At 33.8% G+C, this 23,314-nt stretch overlaps 4 protein-coding genes, 1 long non-coding RNA gene and 1 other non-coding gene across 8 annotated transcripts; 2 read left to right on the top strand and 4 right to left on the bottom strand.

Moving 5' to 3' along the window:
• Positions 1-2,643: 2,643 nt before the first annotated feature.
• Positions 2,644-4,070, bottom strand: LOC127900433 (uncharacterized). Its single transcript, XR_008052586.1, has 4 exons — positions 3,680-4,070; positions 3,445-3,542; positions 3,072-3,229; positions 2,644-2,941 (listed from the first exon to the last, which is right to left on the bottom strand). It is a non-coding gene; the product is annotated as an uncharacterized LOC127900433 (long non-coding RNA).
• A 1,885-nt stretch (positions 4,071-5,955) lies between these two features.
• LOC102608960 (ferredoxin--NADP reductase, root isozyme, chloroplastic) lies at positions 5,956-10,250 on the top strand. Its single transcript, XM_006468245.4, has 5 exons — positions 5,956-6,172; positions 6,315-6,374; positions 7,087-7,419; positions 8,029-8,248; positions 9,427-10,250. The coding sequence occupies exons 1-5, from the start codon at positions 6,149-6,151 to the stop codon at positions 9,924-9,926; spliced, it is 1,137 nt and encodes a 378-aa protein (XP_006468308.2). The 5' UTR covers positions 5,956-6,148; the 3' UTR covers positions 9,927-10,250.
• Positions 10,251-11,479: 1,229 nt separating this feature from the next.
• LOC102609248 (ADP-ribosylation factor GTPase-activating protein AGD12) lies at positions 11,480-16,133 on the top strand. 3 transcript variants are annotated; one of them, XM_006468246.4, is made up of 10 exons: positions 11,480-11,641; positions 11,972-12,069; positions 12,426-12,533; positions 12,989-13,070; positions 13,433-13,508; positions 14,252-14,415; positions 14,715-14,853; positions 15,065-15,181; positions 15,489-15,584; positions 15,723-16,133. In XM_006468246.4, the coding sequence occupies exons 3-10, from the start codon at positions 12,479-12,481 to the stop codon at positions 16,002-16,004; spliced, it is 1,011 nt and encodes a 336-aa protein (XP_006468309.1). In that variant the 5' UTR covers positions 11,480-11,641; positions 11,972-12,069; positions 12,426-12,478; the 3' UTR covers positions 16,005-16,133. The 3 variants fall into 3 exon arrangements, with proteins under 3 accessions (XP_006468309.1, XP_006468311.1, XP_052290995.1); XM_052435035.1 differs by lacking the exon at positions 11,480-11,641 and adding an exon at positions 11,680-11,793; XM_006468248.4 differs by lacking the exon at positions 11,972-12,069 and having other exon boundaries at positions 11,485-11,641.
• Positions 16,134-16,310: 177 nt separating this feature from the next.
• Positions 16,311-18,870, bottom strand: LOC102609917 (E3 ubiquitin-protein ligase RHF2A-like). Its single transcript, XM_006468250.4, has 8 exons — positions 18,402-18,870; positions 18,104-18,238; positions 17,976-18,022; positions 17,802-17,864; positions 17,601-17,709; positions 17,136-17,503; positions 16,935-17,042; positions 16,311-16,844 (listed from the first exon to the last, which is right to left on the bottom strand). Exons 2-8 carry the CDS (start codon positions 18,233-18,235, stop codon positions 16,535-16,537), a joined length of 1,137 nt encoding a protein of 378 aa, XP_006468313.2. The 5' UTR covers positions 18,236-18,238; positions 18,402-18,870; the 3' UTR covers positions 16,311-16,534.
• Positions 18,837-18,939, bottom strand: LOC112497335 (U6 spliceosomal RNA). Its single transcript, XR_003064134.1, has one exon. It is a non-coding gene; the product is annotated as a U6 spliceosomal RNA (small nuclear RNA).
• A 3,356-nt stretch (positions 18,940-22,295) lies between these two features.
• LOC102610439 (hypothetical protein) lies at positions 22,296-23,048 on the bottom strand. The gene has a single exon (XM_015527085.3). It carries the CDS (start codon positions 22,919-22,921, stop codon positions 22,481-22,483), a length of 441 nt encoding a protein of 146 aa, XP_015382571.1. The 5' UTR covers positions 22,922-23,048; the 3' UTR covers positions 22,296-22,480.
• Positions 23,049-23,314: the final 266 nt, after the last annotated feature.

Genomic DNA, 23,314 nt, shown 5'->3' with positions numbered 1-23,314 from the left:
AAAAGAAAAAAAAAAGCCTTAAGAGTTATGGTTCTTATGGAAAAGAATAAAAAAAACTTGAAAAATAAAGTTAAATAGTTTATTTAGTTATGTTATGTAAAATATTTTAAAAAGACATAGAAGATGAAAATGCCAATTTTTTTATGGAAAAGAAAAAGGTTGGATAATATATTTTTTGTATAAATAAAAAATAAAATAATAAAGAGTATAAAGTAGAGCGGGTATTAATATATTTCAACGTTTAGGAGTTGTCGATTATTAATATTTTTCAACTATTACTTTTTAATTGATATTTTAAAATTTTCATAATATTAATAAAAAATTCAAAATTTTTTTGTTGCCCAGGTGGTTCCGACATTGCACCTAATAGAAGAAATAATTACTAACACATGATAAACAAAATATGTACACATAATTTATTTTATTGTATCTTTTAATGGTTCATAAAAGACACAGGAAATTAATAATCTCCTATTTTTCAGTTTTTAATTGAATTGCAAATTGTATTATTCTTAATTAGTTTTAAACTTTTTGTGGATAACAAGATATATATCTTTCTTAAATTATACATTTTGACCAGTGGGCATGTAGAAACGCCTTTGAAGGTACCGCTTATTCCAGATTGGGCCTGGGCTCAATGGTTTCAGTACAATCCATTGAGTAGGACTTTTAACACCCCTCAAAATCCTCCGTTAATATTTTTTTTTTTAATGGAAATCCTCTTTTAATTGAAACTACTTAAATAACCTAATACAAATTAATTCATTTATTGTTTTAAATAAAAATTCAATTCAATACTTAAATAAATTATTATTTTAATAGATTTTTTACACCCCCAGTTTCATAATTTATATTTATATTTAATATTTAATTGAATTTTTTTTGAGAAAATTATAAAACTTTAGATTTATGAATATAAAAAGTATATAATAAGAAAAAAATTTAAGATAAATTGAATTTTTTAATACTTGTATGTGAGTTTAGAAAAAGAAATTCTTGGTTAAATTTTTATATATGAATTTACATTTTACCAATTAAATTGAGAGTAATTTAAGAAATAACATTTAAAAGAAGTGTTATAAAGATTTTAGAGGGTGTTAAAACCTAAAAGCTCCACTCATGAATATTTTCTCTGAGTGGAGCTATTAGCACTCCTTCAAAACTGTTATAAAACTCCACCCCCCCCGGGGTAAATATACCCTATTGGCTATTGAAATTATATAATTATGATATCACTTCTAAACACACTTATTTTTAATTCCACAACTAACACTTCATTTGTGTTTATCATTATACCTATGAACAAGATACTCTTTCTACAAATTCTAGAGTAACTATTAATGATTTTGACATATTTAATTAGTAACCTCAAAAACACGAATGAAATTATATCTCATTGTTCTTTAATTTTAAATCATCTCTCTATTTCATCACTAATAAACTTTCCATTTTACAATAAAATCCCTTCCTTTTATAAGATTAAAATTTATAATTCTTAACTTTTACTCGATACTACTTATCGAGAGCCAAACATACTCTAGACTAAAGTTAGAATTTTGGCCTTTGATTTTCGTGGTGGTGGCTTCTTCAAAGCTGGAATTTTGCTTATTACTCCACTACTTTCAATGGAATTTTTTTTTTGCTTATTTTTCAAATCAACAAAAGAATGATAAATGAAAAAAGCCACTCAGGGGTGTAATTTAATAGGGAAGTTTATTACTGTAATTATAAACACGATGGGTTTTGATCACGAATAGGGTGGGTGGCTAATAAGTAATTGCTCCACTCTATTCATCTTGACAGGACGTAAACGGACACGTTGAGTATCTTGGTACACCCACATAATCCGCGTATGAGTGAAAATCTGACCATATGCAATCTGTGTGAAAATTTTTACTCTTTTTCCTCTCAACATTTTCATTTAGCTCGAAACGACAGTCTTCAAAAGCGTTTCGATTTCACTTATTCTTAAGCACGAGAGCAGCACATGACTAAAGCCGTTGCTGCTGGTTGTTATGTCCTGAATTCAGTTTGTAACAAAGACAGAAACACAGCTGGTGAATGGGGAATCATTGTAGAATCCTCTAGTCCTATATATATATATATATATATAGGGCATTAGAAGGATTGAAAGCTTGTAACTTCCATCTTTTTGGGCTTGTATCTTGTTATCAGTGAGTGGATAAAAAGTGATCAATCATCAGAGAATAAAGATTGATTGATCTTGGTGATTCTTGATTGGTGTAAACATTGATCTGGAAACAACACATATAAAACAAAATTTCCAGTGAACTATCATTACTCATGCACTAGTGACTAGCGGACTTTATCATCACAACTAACAACCATATTCCTTCAAATTGTGCAAAAAGGATAACTAATACCACGTATTTAATTTAACAACTTGACTTATCAGTAAGGGACTGTGAAGCTAAATTTGTGCAGCCCTCTACTCTACATAACCCCCCAATTATATTGAAATAGTAAATATTAATAACTAGGTTGAAATTGCGACAAATTGAACCTGAAATCCTAACAAAAGTCTGTTATCATGATGCAAATTACAATTAAACCTTTGCCTAAGCATTACTTTTGGTTTGCCAAACACAAATTTCAATCCATTAACGATGTGGGAGTTTGTGAAGCACATGTCAAACCATGTATCATAAGATGGTCGAACTCGAAACACAGAACCGCGACCTATCCAAGCTCAAAAAGTTTATAATAGTTTCAACAGTTAAAAAGCTACAAAATTCTATAACCAGCTCATACTCTGCATTCTGCAACTGGCATCAATTTAACAGGTTTCTCATGCACATAAAGTGTGGCCCTCAACTCTTGTTGGCCATGTTTATCACTTGAGCTAAGAGACCATAGGCAAATAGTACCATCTTCCCCACCAATTGCAAATACGTTGACTACCGTCGCCAAGCAGTTTTATCTGAGAAAGTCAAAACTGGATCATTATGACCTTTAAAACATCATTCGCAGGAACCCTACAGTCCAAGCATGAGACAGAGATTCAAGGTGTTGAAACAAGGCAAAAAGAAAAGCATAGAAGTTTTGCATACAAGATCCTGTATGCAATTCATTCATTGACGACAAGCATGGGTTAAGAAGCTTCAATTAACCAATCGACCAAAAAATCAAGTTCCATAAGTGCTGTGGTGGTAACAAAACAGTTTTCCTCTCTGCCTCGTTCATAAATAAGTTTCATGAGGGGTACAATCTGCAGATTAAATCATATACATCAGGAAACATTTTTCAGATTACATGCATATAATAATAACATTGTTGTTTAAAATCCCAATGCCATGAAATAGGCAGTTAAAGATCTCAAATAAGCAACAACAAACTTATAAATTATGTAAATGGTACCATACGTAAAAGTTATTAATATATATAGTTTCCATTTGGGAACTGGAAAGCCAACAGAAGTCTCACCTCATGCAAGTAACTCTTGCTTTATGAACGCTAGTGTCACGCGATAGCCTCATCCACATAGAAAGCTATCAATCTTGCTATTTCATATCAACAAAACCCTGCAAATACCAATGCAAGAGAAAGTCACCACAGGCGCAGATTTATATATATATATATATATAAAAAGATTTTAAATCACGTAATAAACCTCTAAGTTTCAGCAAAAATACTAGGCGTGTCAAACTGAAATCAATACCTGAGAAGAAATATGGTCATGAGATTTTGCAACAGCATAAAAGCTAACGTCCAAGAGATCAAAATATTTGAACCGGTGACTCCCAACATTTGTAACATAATAACTCTCGGCGCCATTGTGCCCTATCAAAAAACGAAATTTACTGTAATAAACAAAAACACACTATCACCATTAGCATTTATTTTTGCTATAGGCTATAGCACGACAAGCACTTCAACAGGAATAAAATTCCTCCACTTTCCAAAGAAAGCTAATTTTATTGAACAAAAGGCCAAAAATATTATTATTTTTTAATTAACGTATGCGCAACAAAACCAGAAAATCATTCACAAAAAGCAAAAGGGTATCCTTATATTAAGCAATTATCAAGCATATTCAATCAGTTGAACCTCAAGAGGCATTGCCAGAGGGAGTCAAGAGTAATGGCCATGTTTGAGACGTCTTGCAGGTTTCAGGTTAGTGGCACAGTGGGCCAACAAGTCCTCGTTCAAACAAAGACGACGACGGCGAGGTTTGATTGACGGTTGGGCCCGCCATGTTTTTGGAATTTTGGTTCGAACAAGCACTGTCTGCTTTGTTCGGGTAAGAATGAATCAATACAACACGTGTTGATTCTTTCGCTAGCTATTTTGGATGCATACAAATGGGAGGCCACCGATATGACGTTTATATGTTTTAGGACAAAAACGACTATTGTAAAATTTAAAAGAAAAGAAAGGGCACAAAAATTACTATCTAATTTTAATGAACTTAACTTCTCTCAATTAAGTATAATTGGGTAAAATTAATTTATAGTCTTTCTCTTTTGTAAAATGCGAGTGGAGTATGAACATCCTTCATTTATAAAAATTATTTGTTTAGACAAGTATTTCATAGAATTTAATATAATATTATAATTTTAGGTATATGTTTCATTATAAATATCAATGTAATTATCTACTGTAATAATAGATATAAAATATCTAATGTAATATTAATAGTTTGATGTGTAATCAGTATTAAAAAAAAAAAATTTAACGGACGAGAAGATGCCTATGAGTTTTTTAAGCAAAGGACAAACGAAAAAAAAAATCAATGCCTGTGGTGAATGGACAACAAACGTCTAACCAAGCAAATCCAATATCGAGCTGAGAGAGTGTTTCAAGAAAATTTAATCAACTATTGGAAAATCAGGATAAAAAAATATTATGTAACAAAAGTTGCAGTGACAATCAAGGCAGAATTGTCTATTGAGGTGACCAAGTAAAGGGTGATTTGTTCTTTCAATAATCAGCTTTTAATGTAAAAACGTCATAGTTGTAACATCGACTACTTCAACCTCCTAACTAATTTGTGAAACTCAATTAAACTCGGCTGTAATAAGTGGATTTAAAATTTTTCACATCACAGTCTAGCAAGATTTGAGTCTTTTTAATCATAGAAATAATCTTATAATTTATTTATTCCAAAGGGTCAAATTTCAACTACTCTTACTCTACCTACAATTCAATATTGTATGATTACAATTGTTTGACCATAAATAAATAAATAAACAAATAAAATAATATTCGTTAAACGACGGTGTCTTCGGTTCGTTGAGCTCATCAAATTTCCAGGTACGGGGCATAGACTGTATTGGATTTGAAAAATGGAGCGAAGTGGTCCATCTCCCTAACAGTGTGTAAATATATGTCTATTGTTAATGTATTCGTTTATTTATCATGGAGCCTCCATTTTCGATTAGCAAGCTTCAAAAAAAGAAGGCTCATTTAGTCTCATAAGGTCAGAGTCGATGAATTTTGACCCTTTGGAATTTGGCAGAGCCTTTCAGCTTCAGCTAAATAAACCATGTTTTTAGCTCTCTCCAAACGGCATTTTATTATTATTATTATTATTGCTGCCTCTAATCTAATTCTAACTCATGTGGTTTGCTTTTCTATGCCCATATTACCCTCACCTACTACTATTATTTTATTATCTTAAAAACTATTATTCATTTGCAATTAAACGTATTTAGAAGAGAATACGTACTAAAACGAGTGACTTTTGCGAAAGTTGTTGTGTTGCACCACCATTCTTTTATATTTTTAAAATTAAACAGTAATAATTTGAAAAAGAAAAATCACATCTGTTAAAAATAGTTTTAGAATGGTTACTTTTAAAAAAAAAATAAAAAGAAAATGTGAAGAGGGAGATATGAGTATTTTTAGATGCATCTAAGGCCTAAGCCCCTTAACCCAAAGTAAAATAAAACAAATAAATAAAATAAAATAAATCATCGAGTAATCCTTGTCCCGGTCACTGTCCCAGTGGCAGCCTGAGAAGCCAAAGTTGTCTTTTGCCAATCTCCAAAGACCAACCGCAGTTCAATTGCATCATTAAACCAAACTCTGTATATAATAAGTGCTTAGCTTTCTCTTTTTCTCTTGAAAAACATTAAAAAAAAAAAAACCTTTTAATTGATCAGTCACTCATTGAATTGATCTGATCATGGCTCATTCAGCCGTCTCTCAGGTCTGCTCTGCTCTAATCTCCGTGAAATAAAAGCAACTGGGTTTCGTTTTATGTTACGCCCTATTTGATTTCAGCAAAAATTGTATTTTTTGAAGCAGCCAAACGGAGTATTGACTGATTTTTAATGGGGTTTTGTTTTCAGGTTGCTGTGGCTGTTCCTGTTGGGACTGACTCTACTCTCAGGAGTGCTCCTCTGTTTAAGGTAATCAATCAGTTTTATTGTGTTTTTGAGATTGATTAAGACAATAAGCTGCTATTTTTATTAAGTGAATGCAATATTTATATTCTGTACGAGCACAGTATTTTTTATTTATGGCTTTCTTTTTTGTATTTCTGGGTTATGTTGTGGTGTGCTCGTGTTAGATCAAACTAGTTAACACTGCTTTTCATTTTAGTTATGGCACTTTTCATTTGATCTATACGCCGGGAGAAATGTCATTTGTGCTTGTGTTGGGCATATATATCCGTTTTCTTGTGCGATTCTCAAGTGTTTTCGTTCACTTGTGGGATTCACAAGTGTTTTCTTTATCTTGCGCGATTCTAAAGAGTTTTCTTTGTACATTTTATCTTGATTATTGTGTTTTTGTGTCATGTTAGGATGCTGGTCTTAGGCTTTTGAATACTATTGATTGCAATAATCAGAATGTTGGATCCAGGTGTTTAGTTGGCAAGAGAGCCTCGTTTGTAGTTCACAATCTCTAACTACTTCTCTATCTTTTGGGATATTGATCTAAAGTGCATCTGCATATCAACGTCTTGCAAATATTAGTTGCTAGCCGTACTGGCCAATGTGAGACGTTCTGTGTGCACGACCCATAAATTTACGTTGAGAAAAATCCTATGTGAAGAGATCCTTTGGTTATTGACTGTAATGATCTTACCTTCTCTGTTTCCTTTGCATTTTGTTGTTACAGACACAAAATTTAAGATTGGGTGAAAAATCATGGGCTCCTGTGTTATCTCTGGACCTGAAATCAAGGAATCCACGGTTGAGAAATCGTTATGTAGTATGCATGTCAGTGCAACAAGCAAGCAAATCCAAGGTTGCAGTTTCACCATTGGAACTGGAAGAGCGGAGCCAGCCCCCACTAAATTTATACAAGCCCAAGGAACCCTACACAGCAACTATTGTTTCTGTTGAGAGAGTTGTTGGCGCAAAAGCCCCAGGAGAGACTTGCCATATAGTGATTGACCATGGTGGAAACGTCCCCTACTGGGAAGGACAGAGTTATGGAGTTATCCCTCCCGTAAGTAATGTCTTTATTCTGAATTTCTTAATCTTTAATCATGCATTGATTTTCACTAATAAAAGAAACTTAGACTGTAGAGCAGTCAGCTACCCTCCTAATGGGCATTATAGCCTAATCAACTGTTTTCTTTATTAATTGCTTTGGAAGTATCTTTTTGAATGCCAATGTCAATATAATATATATGTCTTTGACAATTTAGCTGAATAATCCAAATGCTATGTCTGGTCTGGTTAAATAGCAACCCGCAACCTCAATCTATTTTGGTCACTGTGTACTTGCATTATTTTTTTGCTAAGAAACAAAGATTAAATATAACTATAAGAAATATGTACAAGGATTAGGAGGATTACAAATCCACAAAAAAGGACGAGAAGTCCCAATATAAACAGAACACTTAGAAACTGCAAAGATAAAATATCCCAAAACCCAAAAACACTAGCTCACTAAGAGTGCATCCCTGTTAAGATATAGAAGCTTCCCAATTAAGCAAAATAAAAAAGAAAGAGATGTGTACTTGCATTATAAGTTTCATTCTTATGTTAGTCATGATTATATGCTAAATTATGCATTAGAAATAATCTCATTCATGGTCTTTTTGCTTAACAGGGTGAAAACCCAAAAAAACCTGGAAATCCCCACAATGTCCGTCTTTATTCAATTGCATCTACTAGGTATGGAGATTCCTTTGATGGCAAGACAGCCAGTCTGTGTGTTCGTCGTGCTGTGTATTATGACCCTGAGTCTGGAAAGGAGGATCCTTCAAAGAGTGGTATATGCAGCAATTTCCTATGCAACTCAAAGCCTGGAGACAAAGTTCTGATCACAGGTAGAATCATATTAATTTTGATGGAAGATCCATAAGAACTAGCCAGTATGAACTTTCAATGTAGAATCCTATTAACTTTGCTTTTTGAAATGTTATTCCATCAATTACATTTAGCTTTCTTATTGACTGCAAACAACCCAATTGATTTGGAATAGCATTGTCAATGCGTTCACTAGTCTGATAGGTTTATTATAATGGCTACTTATATTTGAATATGTTGAAACTATGTTTCACTAATGGAGTGACATTAAGAAGTTGTCAGAGGTTATTAATTTGATTGAATAAAAGGTTTATGATGAGTTATTGTGTGAAAGATATCTAAGACAACGTGTTAGGATAGGTTGGTACGTGAAAATTGGGATGTTATTTGTTCTCTGAGTAGCTCAGAAAATTACGTCTGCTTAGATTTTTTAATTGTTGTATACTCTAGACTGGGTCACTGTCTGGTATTTTATGATTCTTTTCTATAGCTTCTAGCATTTATATGTATTACATGCTGCCAAATTGTCACCATTTGATGACCAATAGAGGATAGATGATATCAAATTTTACATTTATTTATTTCACTTCTATCCCTGGGAGACGTTAACTTGCGATTACAATATAACTTCCTTCTCTCTTGGTTTCTTCTCCTTTACTCTTCCTATTAAATGAACTATGCCCACAATTTCCTTGTTGCTTTCATGTTCCCTAGAGTTCCAATTAATAAAACTAGATTTTTGGAATGTTCTGTTCATTTTTCTTAATTATTTTATCATGGATTAACACGGCATAGCCAGCCTGCTACCCCACACTTCCTTACCATCACCCAACTCAGATTTTGCACAAATTTCGCAAGCTATTCTGATGATTCTTTTTCGTCTGAGTCATATTTTTGCTTCCTTTTCTGTTTCAGGAATTTATTGAGGTTTGTGTCAGGTTGATTGTTCCCTGCTGATAACATTGATAATATGGCTAGTTGCCAACTGAGTTGCTTGTGTTCATATTGTCATCGTCATCTTTGCTCCTTTAGTTGTAAACCTGGTTGGAGCTCATTATAATAAGCTATTTCTAGTTTATTATCCTTTCTGATGGTTTAGAGTCTCTGGTTTGAATTTTTCTCAGCATTGGTTATTTTACATGAGATTGGGTAATTGTCAATCAAGATGGAAATTAACTGTCCTGTTACATTTTCGCAGGACCCTCTGGTAAGATTATGCTTTTGCCCGAAGACAATCCCAATGCCACCCACATAATGATAGCTACAGGCACTGGTATAGCACCTTTCAGAGGCTACCTACGTCGTATGTTCATGGAATCTGTGCCTACATACAAGTTTGGTGGCCTTGCATGGCTTTTCCTTGGAGTGGCCAATCCAGACAGCCTCCTTTATGATGACGAATTCACCAAGTATCTTCAGGACTATCCAGATAACTTCCGTTATGACAAAGCACTCAGCAGAGAGCAGAAGAACAAGAAGGGGGGCAAGATGTATGTTCAGGACAAGATCGAGGAATACAGCGACGAAATCTTCAAACACTTGGATGGCGGAGCACATATATACTTCTGTGGGCTTAAAGGAATGATGCCAGGGATCCAGGAAACACTGAAGAGAGTTGCGGAACAGAGAGGAGAAAGCTGGGATCAGAAGCTTTCGCAACTGAAGAAGAACAAGCAGTGGCATGTGGAAGTCTATTGATTTTTCATTTTTCATAATTATGATCCTCCGTCATTCATCCATGCTTTTATCACAAAACCATGCAATGGTCACCTCCTTTTCGGTAATGTTTCGGTTTTTCGGGTAGCCTGGAATTATTATTATTTACTTAAAAAATTAAATACCAACTGTTTAAAGACTCAATTAGTTGTAACCATTCATCCGTCTGATTAAATGATTTCGCGATCCTCGTGATTATTCCAAGGTAGGAACCAAACTCATTGTATTTTATGCAAAGGGATGTTATCATATCGGACCTTGTTGCAGTTATGTACCAAACATCAATCTTATAGTTGCCATCACTAACATACTTGTAAGTTTTTGTTGGGTCTATTTTTACGTTACTGAGATAACAATGGTGGGGTTGATGTATGGGTGGTCCATGATAATGTACCTTAATAATTCCCTATCATACATAACTCTCTTGAGTTCTGAGGAAACTTCGGTGAGATGGGGTTAAATGAAAATGAATGTTTATTCGCGGCCCCATTGATGGCCCCAAAACTGAAAACACTAGTCTCCAAAAGTGGTGGTGTTAAGTCCAAGCATCAATATCTCTGGATCTAATTTCTATTTGAACTGTTATTGGATTATTGGATGGTGTTTCTTTTGTTTGTTTCGGTCGTTACATTAAAGATTTAATAATTAAAACAAGGATTTTTTTTATAAAAAAAAAAAAAAACAACACAACACCCACCAGGCTAGTGCTTGCTCCATTGGAGTCTTTATCTTGGTGCGTTAATGTGTTCGGAAAATTTTGGACTCTAATATAATAATGTAAATGATTTAATCATTTGATTCAAGAATTAAAGGATGTATTTACATTTATTATTAATCCTACTTTACCCAAGTCAGGATAACCAACTTTTACAGCACCAAATACTTTCTTTCTTTCTTTTTTCATTTTTTTAAGAAAAAATAATTACCGAACAACTTATGTGTAACAATTGTAAACCATACAGGCTAACTAATGAAACCTTCAACACTATTATAATTTGAACTTTTATATTCTAAAAAGAAAATTTGACTCTCATCCTTCACTTTAACTTTAAAATTTTTCCAAAGTCAAAGGCTGGGTCATGGATGTGTAAATATGTATCATTGACAATGTCTCCAACTGACCACTTCATCAAATAAAGAAGTATATATATATTTTTTTCCCTAAAATTGACTTGCTATCATTTCTTAAATTTTGAGCATCTTTCTAGTTTTTTGCCAAAATAACACAAAAATGAAAACTTTTTTTTTTTTCAATCTAACATTTTGAGCTTGCTTTATGACAATACATGTCCGATGGAAGGGAATCATAACGACCAGTTCATTTGGGGTTGTAGTACAACGTAACTCTTAACTTTACTTTGGCCGTTACAACCTGTTTTAATTTTTATTTTCACAATAATATCAATAAACAAAAATTACTACTGGCTTTTGTAAGCTTTAATGCTTTATAATTTATAAATATGGTGTGACAGGGAAAATTCCAACGAATATATGAATCATTCCCATGTCTGACACATATGAAAATATTATAAAATAGCAAAATCAATATGATATTCAAGAATAATAAATTAATAATAATAAAATATAAAAGTTGACATTGTTTTCATCACCAGATTTGAAAAAAAAAAGAAAAAAAAAAGCTCTTTTCTCTCTGTTTTTTCGCTCCCAGTTGAAGAACCACACATTTCAATTCACAGGTGAATTCTAAGTCCCTTTCTTTTTTTTCTTTTTTTTGCAGATCTCTCTTTCTTTCATTTTCACTTTAATCTTTTGTTTTTTATTTCTGTTTATAAATGTTTGCAATGATTGTTATCCGTTAACAAACTTTCAACGGTTATCTATTATCGATGTATGATAATACATTAATAATTCATGGGAAAATCATTTTTTTTTTAATTTATAATGATGATTTGAGGTTGATATGTTGTTAACTTGGTTTGATTAAATGTGTTGTCAATCTTTTTATGTCATTTGGGATTGAGATTATTTGGGTTCTGAGCTTTTAATAAAGTTTTTGTTTTTTTCAGTGGAATTATTTTTCGTGATTTTCATTTGTGGAAGAGTTACAAATCACCCTTCATTTTCTTGGCAATCAAACAAATAGTTCCCCTACTTCCTTTTTTGGGTATGTTTTCTTCCGAGCTGAGGGACATCAGATGCAATTTGCTGTTATATTGATAATTTTGATTACTCCAATGATCTCATACACCCACTTGCAGTTTTGAAACGTTTTTCACGTTGGAATTGCCACGTTTCACTGGTGTCTTTTTCATTTTTGCTGGTATAGATAGTATTTGTTAATTTTATTCATGTGCAAGGTTTGTAGATATTATTAGGATTAATCCTGTTGATATTTGTGCACTTTCTCTTCTGTTTTTTTTTATATCAGAGTTTACATCGAGGTGTAAATGGTTTAGTCCTTAGAATTACTTTTGCTGAGCTGAGTTGCTTTTCTTTTTCTTTGTGGATGATATTTTCCAGGCTTCTCTGTGAATATAGTCCTTTTTGAATGACTGTTGCTTGCAAGTTGGGCAATGAGTATGCGTAATAATAATAACCGTCCATTGGAACTTGGCAAACCTTCCTCGGGTATGTTTTTGTTACTTCAGCTGATTTCGGTCAAAAAGCTTATTCAATCCTTTTCTTTTTCTTTTTTTTTTTGGGGAGGGAAGGGGGGGGGGGGGGGTGGGTTCGATTTACTGACTTGCTGACTACAGCCAATGATAAGGACCTATAATATATGAAATAACTATAACAGTTTCAGAACTGGCTACTTCAGAAATGTTCAATCTGTAAACATGTGCAGCATAAGCATACAAACAATATGTTGTCCATGTTATTGCACGATTGACTGACATTAGTGATTATTCAATCATGTTAGAACACAATTTTTTTTTAAATATTTAATACTTTTGTATAATAGAAATTTCTTGTACACTTTTCTTCCTCCCCAGTTTTGTTCTCTACTATAGTCTGTTCGTTCGGCTGCTTTTTAGATGTCATTTTACTTGAACTATGCTCTTGATATGCAACTCTATCTACAGGTAAAGGAAGGTTAAAGGATTTATTGCTTCAACGGGATAATCGCATTTGTGCTGATTGTGGTGCTCCAGATCCTAAATGGGCGTAAGTTTTACCACATTGGTTCTGTAATATCAAAGTGTGTCTCTGCGCTTTCGAATAGACATTAGAACATTTGATGCCTTGATGGTAAAAGTGATTCTTGTATACCACCTACGTACTTGAGTTGCATCTGTTAGTATAGTATTGATATTTGTTGCTTCTATCAACCTCGTCTTCCTCATCATCATTACTATGGTGCAATTATTACTTAATGTTTATCTATGAAGAAAGAAGTTTTAAAAGATTCTCCATGAGCTAAGAAGTGCTTAAATAATTGAAGAAACATTAGTATTCATAGATATTGTCATTTTCTTTGATGTATCCTTTTAAGGTGCTGAGAATTCAGTTGACCTCTGCTCTTTCAGGTCAGCAAATATCGGAGTGTTTATATGCTTAAAATGTTGTGGCGTGCACAGAAGCCTCGGTACGCATGTCTCGAAGGTAACTCTTGGATAGCCTCTAATTTGATTATCTTAATTCTTAAACTGGGGATTGCTGTTGTTGGTAGGTGCATGATGATTGATCATATACAGATAGCAACACGTAAGATGATGTAAATATATTTTCCTCATACTGATATATCATAGTAGCGATGCGAGCTTTTGTTAAAATTATTTTCTAAGTTAGTCATTGGAAAATTATAACTGTTTAAACATTGTAAGAACATATGTACAACTACTGAATTATTGATAACTTAAATGTTTCCCTACCCTATTTTGAGGGAAATGAAAGAAGCTATATCTGGATAACACAGAACTTAATGTATCTAATCTGCTTGTAAAGTCAAAATGATCTTTGAATGAACTTGTTAAAAACAAGGACGGTGATATTTGGATGGAAGAAAAAGCATCAGTTGACATATTTGGTTCAAGAAGAAGAGAGTCATTTATATATGCGATTTTTCATCTTTATATTGAAGCCACATGTTTCATGCTTCATTAAGTTTTCCTCAATATCTTGCTTGTCCGTTGGACACATCTAATCTTTTCTGCATGGAATAACTCCATATGGATCCTTACATTGTTCTTTCTAAGCCTTTGATTCTTAGCAAATTTAGTGGATTCTGGTAGTGTTGCTCCACCAATGTGTGGATGGAAGCAATATACTTTTTCTTAAATTGAGTTCCATTCACTATTGTCTTTCACCTCCAGGAAGCTCCCTTCACTATTGTCTTTCACCTCCAGGTTTTGTCTGTGACATTGGATGACTGGTCTGATGATGAAGTTGATGCCATGATTGAAGTTGGAGGAAATTCATCTGCTAATGCAATTTATGAGGCTTTTATACCCGAAGGTGTTTCAAAGCCTGGACCAGATTCCAGTCATGAGATACGTTCGAAGTTTATCAGGTTAGATTTTGAAGTCTAAGCATTAAAGCTATACATGTGTGTGTGGTTGACTGTTCTTGAATATTGTGCATGTCGGTTGGCAGTGCTTCTGTCAGACCTTCCAACATTTTTTCCGTTAAAACATTTGTAACGAAGTACTATCATAAAAATGTTCACTTGTTCTTTTGTTGTTAAACTTGTATGTCCAAAAGATGCTGCAATTTGGATCATGCATAGGTGACAACATAGAGCAGTTACATTTGTTGGTCATATCTTGAGTGATAGAGTGCTTATTAATGTAACCTCACTTTTCCATGTAGGTCTAAGTATGAACTTCAAGAATTTTTGAAACCTAGCTTGCGGATTGCATCAGGAAAGCCTTCTGCCTCTCTCCAATCAAGTTTTTCTCGAAAAATTATAGATAGCTTTCGAAGTACAAACTCATCGCAGAAAAAAGACGTAAGTGTTTGTTACTCCCAGTAAAGGATCATCATATTGCTGGCGATGATGGATACCAACCTATTAAACTGGATATTCCAATAACATGTTTCTGGGGTACATATTGTAAAGTGGTAGAGTAGTAGTGGTAACAACATGGAGAACATGATATAGGTTCATGTGGTTTTACTGTGAATAATTTTGGTTATATTAATGTTGAAAGTTGTAACAGGTAGGCATGGTAGAGTTTATCGGCTTATTGAAAGTCAAAGTGGTAAAAGGCATAAATTTAGCTATCAGAGATATGATGTCAAGTGATCCTTACGTAGTTCTGCGTCTTGGACAGCAGGTCAGTTCCTCTCCTTTTCTTCCCTTCCTGAAGCACTTTTATTTACTGAGACTGAACTTGGTTCTGAGGCTTTACAAATGTAGAGCCATTTTCACAATGAAAACATAGATAAAAATGGAAACATATTTTCTGAGCCATTTTTCACAATTTATCATTTACCTTTCTGGAAGGCAAATTCGAATAGCAGAGCTTCACCTTGTGTAGTAGTTCATATTAGCTTCAATTTGATGTGATTGATATTATTAGACTGATGACCACGTTCTCTTTCATTTTAAACTGATGACCGTGTTGTTGTTGATATCATTAGACCGTGCAGACGACTATAGTAAAGAGCAACTTGAATCCAGTTTGGAATGAGGAGCTCATGCTGTCAGTTCCCCAGGAATATGGGCCTGTAAAGTTGGTAAGCTTGTCTTTTCTTTTACATTTTGGCTTATTATTCTTATTCTGTTAACAGATTTATTTCGTATCAAGTTAACTCATTAGCGATCCACTTCTAGACTTCATCATTAATCAGCTTAGAAAATTTTCCATGTTGCAGGAAGTATTTGATCATGACACATTTTCAGCAGATGACATAATGGGAGAAGCAGAGATAGATATCCAGCCTCTGCTAACATCAGCCTTGGCATTTGGGGACCCCGAAATGTTTGGTAATATGCAGATAGGAAAATGGCTGAAATCAGATGATAATGCCCTTCTGGAGGACAGCACCATTAACATTATTGATGGGAAGGTGAAGCAGAAGATATCACTCAAGCTCCAGAATGTTGAATCTGGAGAATTAGAACTAGAACTAGAGTGGATGCCTCTCGACCAATAGTTATATATAATTACTCCCTCCTTCCCATTTTAATAAAAAGAAAAAAAATATCTGTAATATCAATTTGAGTTATTCTCAAGCAATGACACCATGTCCTCCCTTTTCTATGGTATTTATTCATTTAACATCGATTATAATTTTCTCTTGAACTGCATTGTTAGTACTGGAAGTCTGGAACCTTGCAGAATTGATTCTGATGATTGATTGAGCTTTGTGTAAAGAGAAGATGTTTTTGTTGAAAAAATGAAAAATATGAGGAATTGTCAAGCCACAACTTTTGAGTATCCATAGGCAGATTAACTGATATTCACCAAAATATCAATATACTAATTGAGAAAATATTTGGAATACTTCTCAATGTATGCTTTGTTACTGGTATACAGCCATGTTAATCTACGGTGTATCATTCATATATCCAAAAACCAGTGAAACAAACCGACTGACCGGTTTGGTTATTTAAATGAACATCTTTCATGTACATGGAGAAAGAACCTGAGTAATAAAAAGGCTTTATGTCGTTGAACAAAATTTTAATTTGTACCAGAACTTGCTCCACACGAACCTTGTGCATTAGTATCATTCATTGGATTATTATGAGCAGTCTCAGAAATTTGCTGGTTGTTTGATTCTGGAACTGAGTTATTTGGACTGTTTGATACAGAAGCAGTGCTACTGCTGTTGTTGTCTCTGGTTTCTAGACGCTCCATCATACCAGATACTCTTTCAATTCCAGCATCATCCTCCCTTCTAACCTCAGAACCAAGATCTGACGTGGTATTGTAGCGAGAAAAGAATCTCTCTTTCCACCCTCTTGTGCTCTTTGAAATAGACTCCTTGTACCTGAAAAGAAAATGAGGTAGAGATTAAGATATTCCGAAAATGATGTTAGATCTCTATTTAAGAATATTGAATGTTTCATTTGATTGAGACCTCATTGAAACAGCATTAAATCGAGATTTAAGAGATTCTGAAAAAGATTGGAAATCTGATGGTCCTGCTCTATCCTGGCTGTTTGGGGAAGGCTGATTAGGAGATCTCCTGTAAGAACCAATTAATAAATTATTGCCGTAAACAATAGTTTCTCATAGCACTGACGAATCAAACTATATGCAATCAAAGGTTGGTAAATACCTATTGTTTAAGGTACTTTCATGTTGACTGGAAGCAAGAGCACTTGATCCAGAAGCTGAAGCAGAAAGCAATTGTGTACTCTGCTCTGGAGATTCTTCCCCAGCAGCTGCAGGTGATGATGGAGTAGGTACTGTTACAGTAGGAGTTGGTTCACCTTCTCTCTGAGTTGGAGATGAAGACACAGGGTCAGCAGTACTTGTATTGGGATGAGTTGAGAACACAAAGAACTGAGGACGAGCTTGAGCAGATGATCTGTTCCTCTGGCTTTCCCTTCTACCAATGTGGCGTGCTCTCCCCATAGCAGCAGCTGCAGCCAAGTGCTGGATAATACGTTCTTCGAGTTCAGCGTCGGTTGCACCCACTGGCAACTGCATTGAAGGAAAGAGAATTAAAATGAAGCCACCACTAAGAATCAAACTTACTTGATATTGTTGACGAAATGAAGCCCATAGGCAGAATACAAACACCCTGTAACTCAAAGTCTCCCAGAGCCGGATGATGAAATATGGTGGTATTTCTAGACGGATTAACACTAGCTCTCCTCTCTTGTTCGACCGCCTCAAGTAGTTCCTGGCTGCAAAATTGACACAAAACCTTAAATTGCATTATCGAACTATCTGTAGGAGGAACAATATAGGGCAGAGCACGCTGGCGCGGCAAATAAACCTGGTGGGATCCTTCAGGCTGATAGGTTGCCAACACATTGGACACTGAGAACTTCTCTGACACCTGCAATAAAAAACCATGTCATTCCCTTTCTTCTCCCCAAATTGCTCCAACTAATCTAAGCCTGTGCGCCTACGCTGTGTATCTATTCAAACAGTAAGTTAACACACATACCACTCGAGAACGCACTGGAGATGGAATTCATGCCTGCAACTAGTCAACTGCAACAACAGAGAGAAGTTGCCGAGGTCACGTAAAATAACAACTCGAAAGAAACGAACATGAAAATCGAAGGAGGTTACCGTAGAAGGATCGCTATCAGAAAAGGGTTCGAGGCATATGCTGCAAGCATCATCACAAGCATCTTGTATTCCCCCTTCTACAAAAGCGGCGGGTGATGTCAAACGGGCATCACACTGCTTGTTCTCTTCCATGCCCTACCCCAAATCACAAACAATATGAAGGAATAACCAAAAATTATATATTAACTCACTAATATCAGTCAGTGGGTAACTATTTGTGATTTCAGCTCCTCAACAACAGCTTAACATAGAAATTGTACTTTTCAAAAAAAAAACATAGAAATTGTAACTCACATACCTCTAATCGGCTCTTGCAATTAACGGTGGAGATCGATCAATCGATCGCTTGACGAGATTAAACCCTACTCCCTGTTGGAAAATTGGGGAGACTATAACTGAGGGCTTAACTTGTTTCTACTAATTGTTTGATGACTGACTGAGCGATGACTTTGAGCGTCAGGAACGGGCCGGTGCGGCCGTCTGCTTGCTTTATTTCTTCGACACGTGGCTTTTACCATATATCTTTACAATCTAGATAATATTGTTTTATTACTTTTTAATCCTAAATTAATTTGTATTATATTTTCCAAACTATTACCCTTCAAAACAGAAAGAAACCGAAAACCAATAGCTGAAACTAACTAGAACGGCTATAACAAATGAGACAGATGGCAAAAACATCTTCTTCGAACAGCTCCGGAAGAAATCAAATTAGGAAAAAAGAGAGGAAAAAAAAAATTTGGACCATTTCTCGATTTGTGCGTGTCATCCTTGCGCAGGGGCCATGCTAATCTTCTCTGTATCGTTCCAATTTTATCGGATGTCTCCGAAGAGACAACCACAGCGGGAGTCCTTGTATATATAGACCATGTTTATTCAGTTTATTCTTTCGATGTGGGATTTTCTTCAGATGCTGGTTCTTCAACGGGCTAGCTGGATCCTCTTATGGCATATGGCCCAACAGATAGGGCGCCCATGTGTTGGGCCTTTATTTTATTTTATTATTATTATTATTACCTTTTAGTTATCCCCTTTCTCAAACAAGTTAGTGCTTTTATGGTGCGTTTGGTACACTGTATTTATTATATTGTATTGCATTATTTTAATGCTGGTGTATTGTATTATGCTGTATTGTATTAACATTGTATTATAATAATGTTATACAATGTTTGGTGCTACACTGTACTGTATTATTTTTTTAATTAATTTAAATTAAATATTATATTATATTAATATTTTATATTATATTAATATATTTAAATTGCGTTAATATTTTATGTTATTATTAATTTTAAATTAATATTATTCAAATTTATTCATATTTAAATATTTTTATTAGTTATAATAAGTTATAAATTTATTAATAAATTATAATGTAAAAATAAAAAATATACTATTATTGAATGATAAATTATTTATTATTAATTTATATTAATAATTATAATGTAAAAATAAATAAAATAAAAAATATTATATTAAATTAAAAACTATATTTATTTATTATTTTAGTATTATAATAATAATAAAGCAAAAAGCAAAAGTTAAAAACAAAAGAAAAAAAAAAAAACAAAGCTAATGCGTCAACTGACGCATTAGCTTTTCCCGACTCACAGTCGGGATTAGCTAATGCGTCAGTTGACGCATTAGCCTCCCACCTCAATCCCTTGTAATTTTGTTCTAAACATGGGTTTGGTATTATTTTAATGTAAACAGTATTATAATACCCCTTTAATACTACAACCAAACACACCCTTATAACAATAATTAATACCATCAATTCAAGTATATAGAACAAATCAACATTATTACGAGAATTTTAATTGTCTATTCCAATGAAGAGGTAGCCACCAGCCGGCCACCACCATGATTGAATAATTTGGTTGAAATTTCAGACCACGCAAACTAACCGCATCCATGACGTCATAAATAACTCATTACATGTTTGTATTATGAGATCGAACGATTCGAACCAAATTAGTACACATTTGCCGAACAAAATTAAACATAATAATGATAATAATAAATGAAAGGGCCTTCAACAACATTTTTCAGCTTCTTCCGACACAGAAGAAGCTGACATTGACGGAGATAGATTACGACAAGTACCAAGCTAAATGAATAAAATAAAAGGAACAATTATTACCTTATTTAGTAAAAAATTTTAAAATAAAATAAAATTGTAAGCATACCTAAACATCAAACAACAATCAAATTCAACCGGCTCCTGACTCTGTTAATATATACTTCCCGAGTTCCCGTAAATAAACTTGTTCATAAATTATTTTTTAAAGATGTTTTTTTCTCGACAACCAAAGGAGGGCCTAGAACTTTTGATCAACCCGACTTAGAGACCGTTTGGGGCAAACGGACCCTTAATTTATAATTTTATTGTTAATAGTAGTATGAATATTGGTTCAAATAAAAAAGTAAAAAAAAAATCACATATATCAAGAAATATAACAACAAATATCTAAGCAAAATAAATATACTCAATAAAAGATTGATAACGATGCAACAAAGAAGCTTATAACTAAATTATTAAAATTGTACAATAAAAAATCACTTTTTGAAATCCTTTCTAATTTATTGACAAAGAATGTGAAATCTTTGAATAATTTAATATAATGGAAAGAAAATGAGCAAGAATAATTGTGAAAGAGATAAATCATGAAATTATAAAAATACCGTTATTTGTTATTATACGTCATTTATGTAAGTACATTTAATATGAGTGATAATATTATAATATATTAATATATTCTTTAATTGGAAATTTTTTAGAAAAAGTTTAAATAGTAATAACATTTTAGCCCCCTAATAATTTTAATTTATTCAATAAATATATAATTTAATTATTTTATAAAATAAGTCACTAATTCTATTTGAATAATTAGGAATATGTTTAAAAATAAAATAAAATAAACCTATATTACTATATAAAATTGATGAAAACAAAACTAATTTTTCAGTAGGCTATATAGCTCGGTCTAGCCCAGCTTGAGTTGCCACTTGCCAGTTGCCAACCACTTATCATTCATGTACTGCTTTTAAAAGTAGTTTTGGATCTAGTGGTTAACACATCCTTGCCTTATCAGGGATTATCGGATTGAATTTTTTTTTTTTTATTACATGAGACTATTGCTCAGATTACAACTCATATTACATGAGAATATAATTGATATGTATAAATCAGACTATAATTGGGACTAACATACATCAAATCTAATGGAGCACTGCCCAAATTTTAATCCTCTCAAATATTCGAGGGATGTCTACTCCTCGCACTGAAGTAAGAAAGCAGACTGCCTTCACTCAATTTTATTTAAAGAAGGAAACACCCTCACATGTATTGTGGGGGTTCGAACTACTGCTCTCCAAGTTGGAGAACAGCAGCTCTCACCACTCGACCAAAGGCCGAGTGGCCGGATTGAATTTTTAAATGACCTAAATCAAAATAAAAATAAAAATAAAAAATTGACTAAATAAAAATGAATAAAACGACAAGATTTTTCACTCAATGTCACTCCATAGCTCCCCCATTGATTGTTGTGCATTCATTTTTTTTCTGTCAAAAATTCAAATCCTAAATCTCGCATGACTTTTATTTAGATGCAAAAGTTGAGCTGGATATAACCTTACCAGCCGACAGTGTCGAATTATCAATCAACCTATTAGCCTGGAATAATATAGTATCATGTTACGTGGACAGGTAAGATAAGAGAAAATTTCTTCAATTAAATAGTATTCCATCAATTATAAATAAATATATAAAAAGATTCCAATCTCTGTAATCAGGGAATCCCCTATTCTTTAAAAAATTTTGAAAAATAAGACAAAAGGAAAAATATTTTCAAGGCAGTCCTCAACTTTTTTAAAGTTTGACAAATGACATCCCACTTAATGTAAAATTTTAGTTTGAGGCTATAGAACTTTTCAGAGTAGTATATGAAAAAAAAAAAATGGTATGTTTATTTCACTTTTCATATTTATAAATTTTAACTTAGCAAAAATCCTAACTCGATTCAAAATAAATCCTAATTCCACTAATGTATAATAATCACAATTTATAGAAAACATTAAATATTACTACTAAAAGTTTTTTGACCTGTAAATATACATAATCGGCCCCTTAACCACTGCATTCAATTATTTGATCTGAAAAAAAAAAAGAAGCAAAATGGTGGCATTATAATAATCAATAATGGCAATTCCATTAACTAATTTTCTACAAAAATTTACAGAAAATTAATTAGAAAATGAAAGTGCTAATCCTCGTAAGCAAAAGCGAAAAAGAAGAGAGAAAGTAAGAGTAGCACTCGATAGAACATAAACGAAATGAACTGCTTTCAAGCTAAGCTAAGCTAAAGCTAAGCCGCATTACTTTCTATTATTATTGGTGTTATCATTAGGAGGACATGTCGATGATGAAGAATTACGATTTTGGGACTTGTAAAAATAAATGAAAGCAGAAGCAACTAAAAGAACCGCACCCGTGACCCCGCACGCCACAGTCGCCACCAGCATCACGTGCCTCGCGTGGTCCCTACCGCCACCTCCGCCACCGCTCAACCACGACGTGTCATCTGTGCTCGAATTCATCGCTGTCGGCAATGCGAACCTATTCGGCTGCGAAGGCGGCGGCGACGACGATCCTTCGAAAAACGACGTCATCTGCGGCGAAGATTTCTCGCTCGACGGCGGTGGACTTTGATACTCCAGTCCGTGATCCGACGGCCGTAGTTCTCTCGACAGCGTTGCTCTGATCAGAATTATTGTGATCAACGGCATGTAGGCGCTGATCACCGTGGAGGAAACCATCTCTTTTTCTCTCTTTTGGTAATCTCTCACTCAGCTGTGCAGACCTCTTTAATTTATTATCTTCAAATTTGCATTATAAATGATATCACGACCCAACGGCGTCGTTTTCTGTGGTTAAAGTTTTTCCCTCTATATGCTCTAGCTTTCCATTTTTTTTGACCGATGTGGCCCGTGGGACAAGGTAACTGTTGGAATTTAGTGAAGTGTCTGAGTACAAATAACGCGTGATTTCTTGTCGGGACCGGGGTCTCGAAACAACTATGCACCGCCGATGGTTTATTTTTATTTTTTTGTCTTTTATTGCTAAAGCAAAAACGGACTCTATTTTTACTGTATTCTTTTTGAAAAAGGAAAAAACAAAACGAACGGAATAAAAAAAAAATTTTGATTTTG

Source organism: Citrus sinensis, chromosome 2 (genome assembly GCF_022201045.2).
Source record: "Citrus sinensis cultivar Valencia sweet orange chromosome 2, DVS_A1.0, whole genome shotgun sequence".
Taxonomy (NCBI): Eukaryota; Viridiplantae; Streptophyta; class Magnoliopsida; order Sapindales; family Rutaceae; genus Citrus; species Citrus sinensis.
Note: the sequence above shows the minus strand (reverse complement) of the source record. Positions and strands in the feature narration are given on the sequence as shown.

What these genes read in the sequence shown, in the direction of transcription:
- LOC102608960 (XM_006468245.4), top strand. Translation starts at nt 6,149, where the DNA reads ATGGCTCATTCAGCCGTCTCTCAG. An exon ending in GGAGTGCTCCTCTGTTTAAG is followed by an intron (nt 6,375 to 7,086) that starts GTAATCAATCAG and finishes TTGTTGTTACAG; the next exon opens with ACACAAAATTTAAGATTGGG. An exon ending in GTTATGGAGTTATCCCTCCC is followed by an intron (nt 7,420 to 8,028) that starts GTAAGTAATGTC and finishes TTTGCTTAACAG; the next exon opens with GGTGAAAACCCAAAAAAACC.
- LOC102609248 (XM_006468246.4), top strand. Translation starts at nt 12,479, where the DNA reads ATGAGTATGCGTAATAATAATAACCGTCCATTGGAACTTGGCAAACCT. An exon ending in ACTTGGCAAACCTTCCTCGG is followed by an intron (nt 12,534 to 12,988) that starts GTATGTTTTTGT and finishes CTCTATCTACAG; the next exon opens with GTAAAGGAAGGTTAAAGGAT. An exon ending in TCGGTACGCATGTCTCGAAG is followed by an intron (nt 13,509 to 14,251) that starts GTAACTCTTGGA and finishes TTTCACCTCCAG; the next exon opens with GTTTTGTCTGTGACATTGGA.
- LOC102609917 (XM_006468250.4), bottom strand. Translation starts at nt 18,235, where the DNA reads ATGGAAGAGAACAAGCAGTGTGATGCCCGTTTGACATCACCCGCCGCT. An exon ending in AGCCTGAAGGATCCCACCAG is followed by an intron (nt 17,710 to 17,801) that starts GTTTATTTGCCG and finishes TCAATTTTGCAG; the next exon opens with CCAGGAACTACTTGAGGCGG. An exon ending in TTTAATGCTGTTTCAATGAG is followed by an intron (nt 16,845 to 16,934) that starts GTCTCAATCAAA and finishes TTTTCTTTTCAG; the next exon opens with GTACAAGGAGTCTATTTCAA.
- LOC102610439 (XM_015527085.3), bottom strand. Translation starts at nt 22,921, where the DNA reads ATGGTTTCCTCCACGGTGATCAGCGCCTACATGCCGTTGATCACAATA.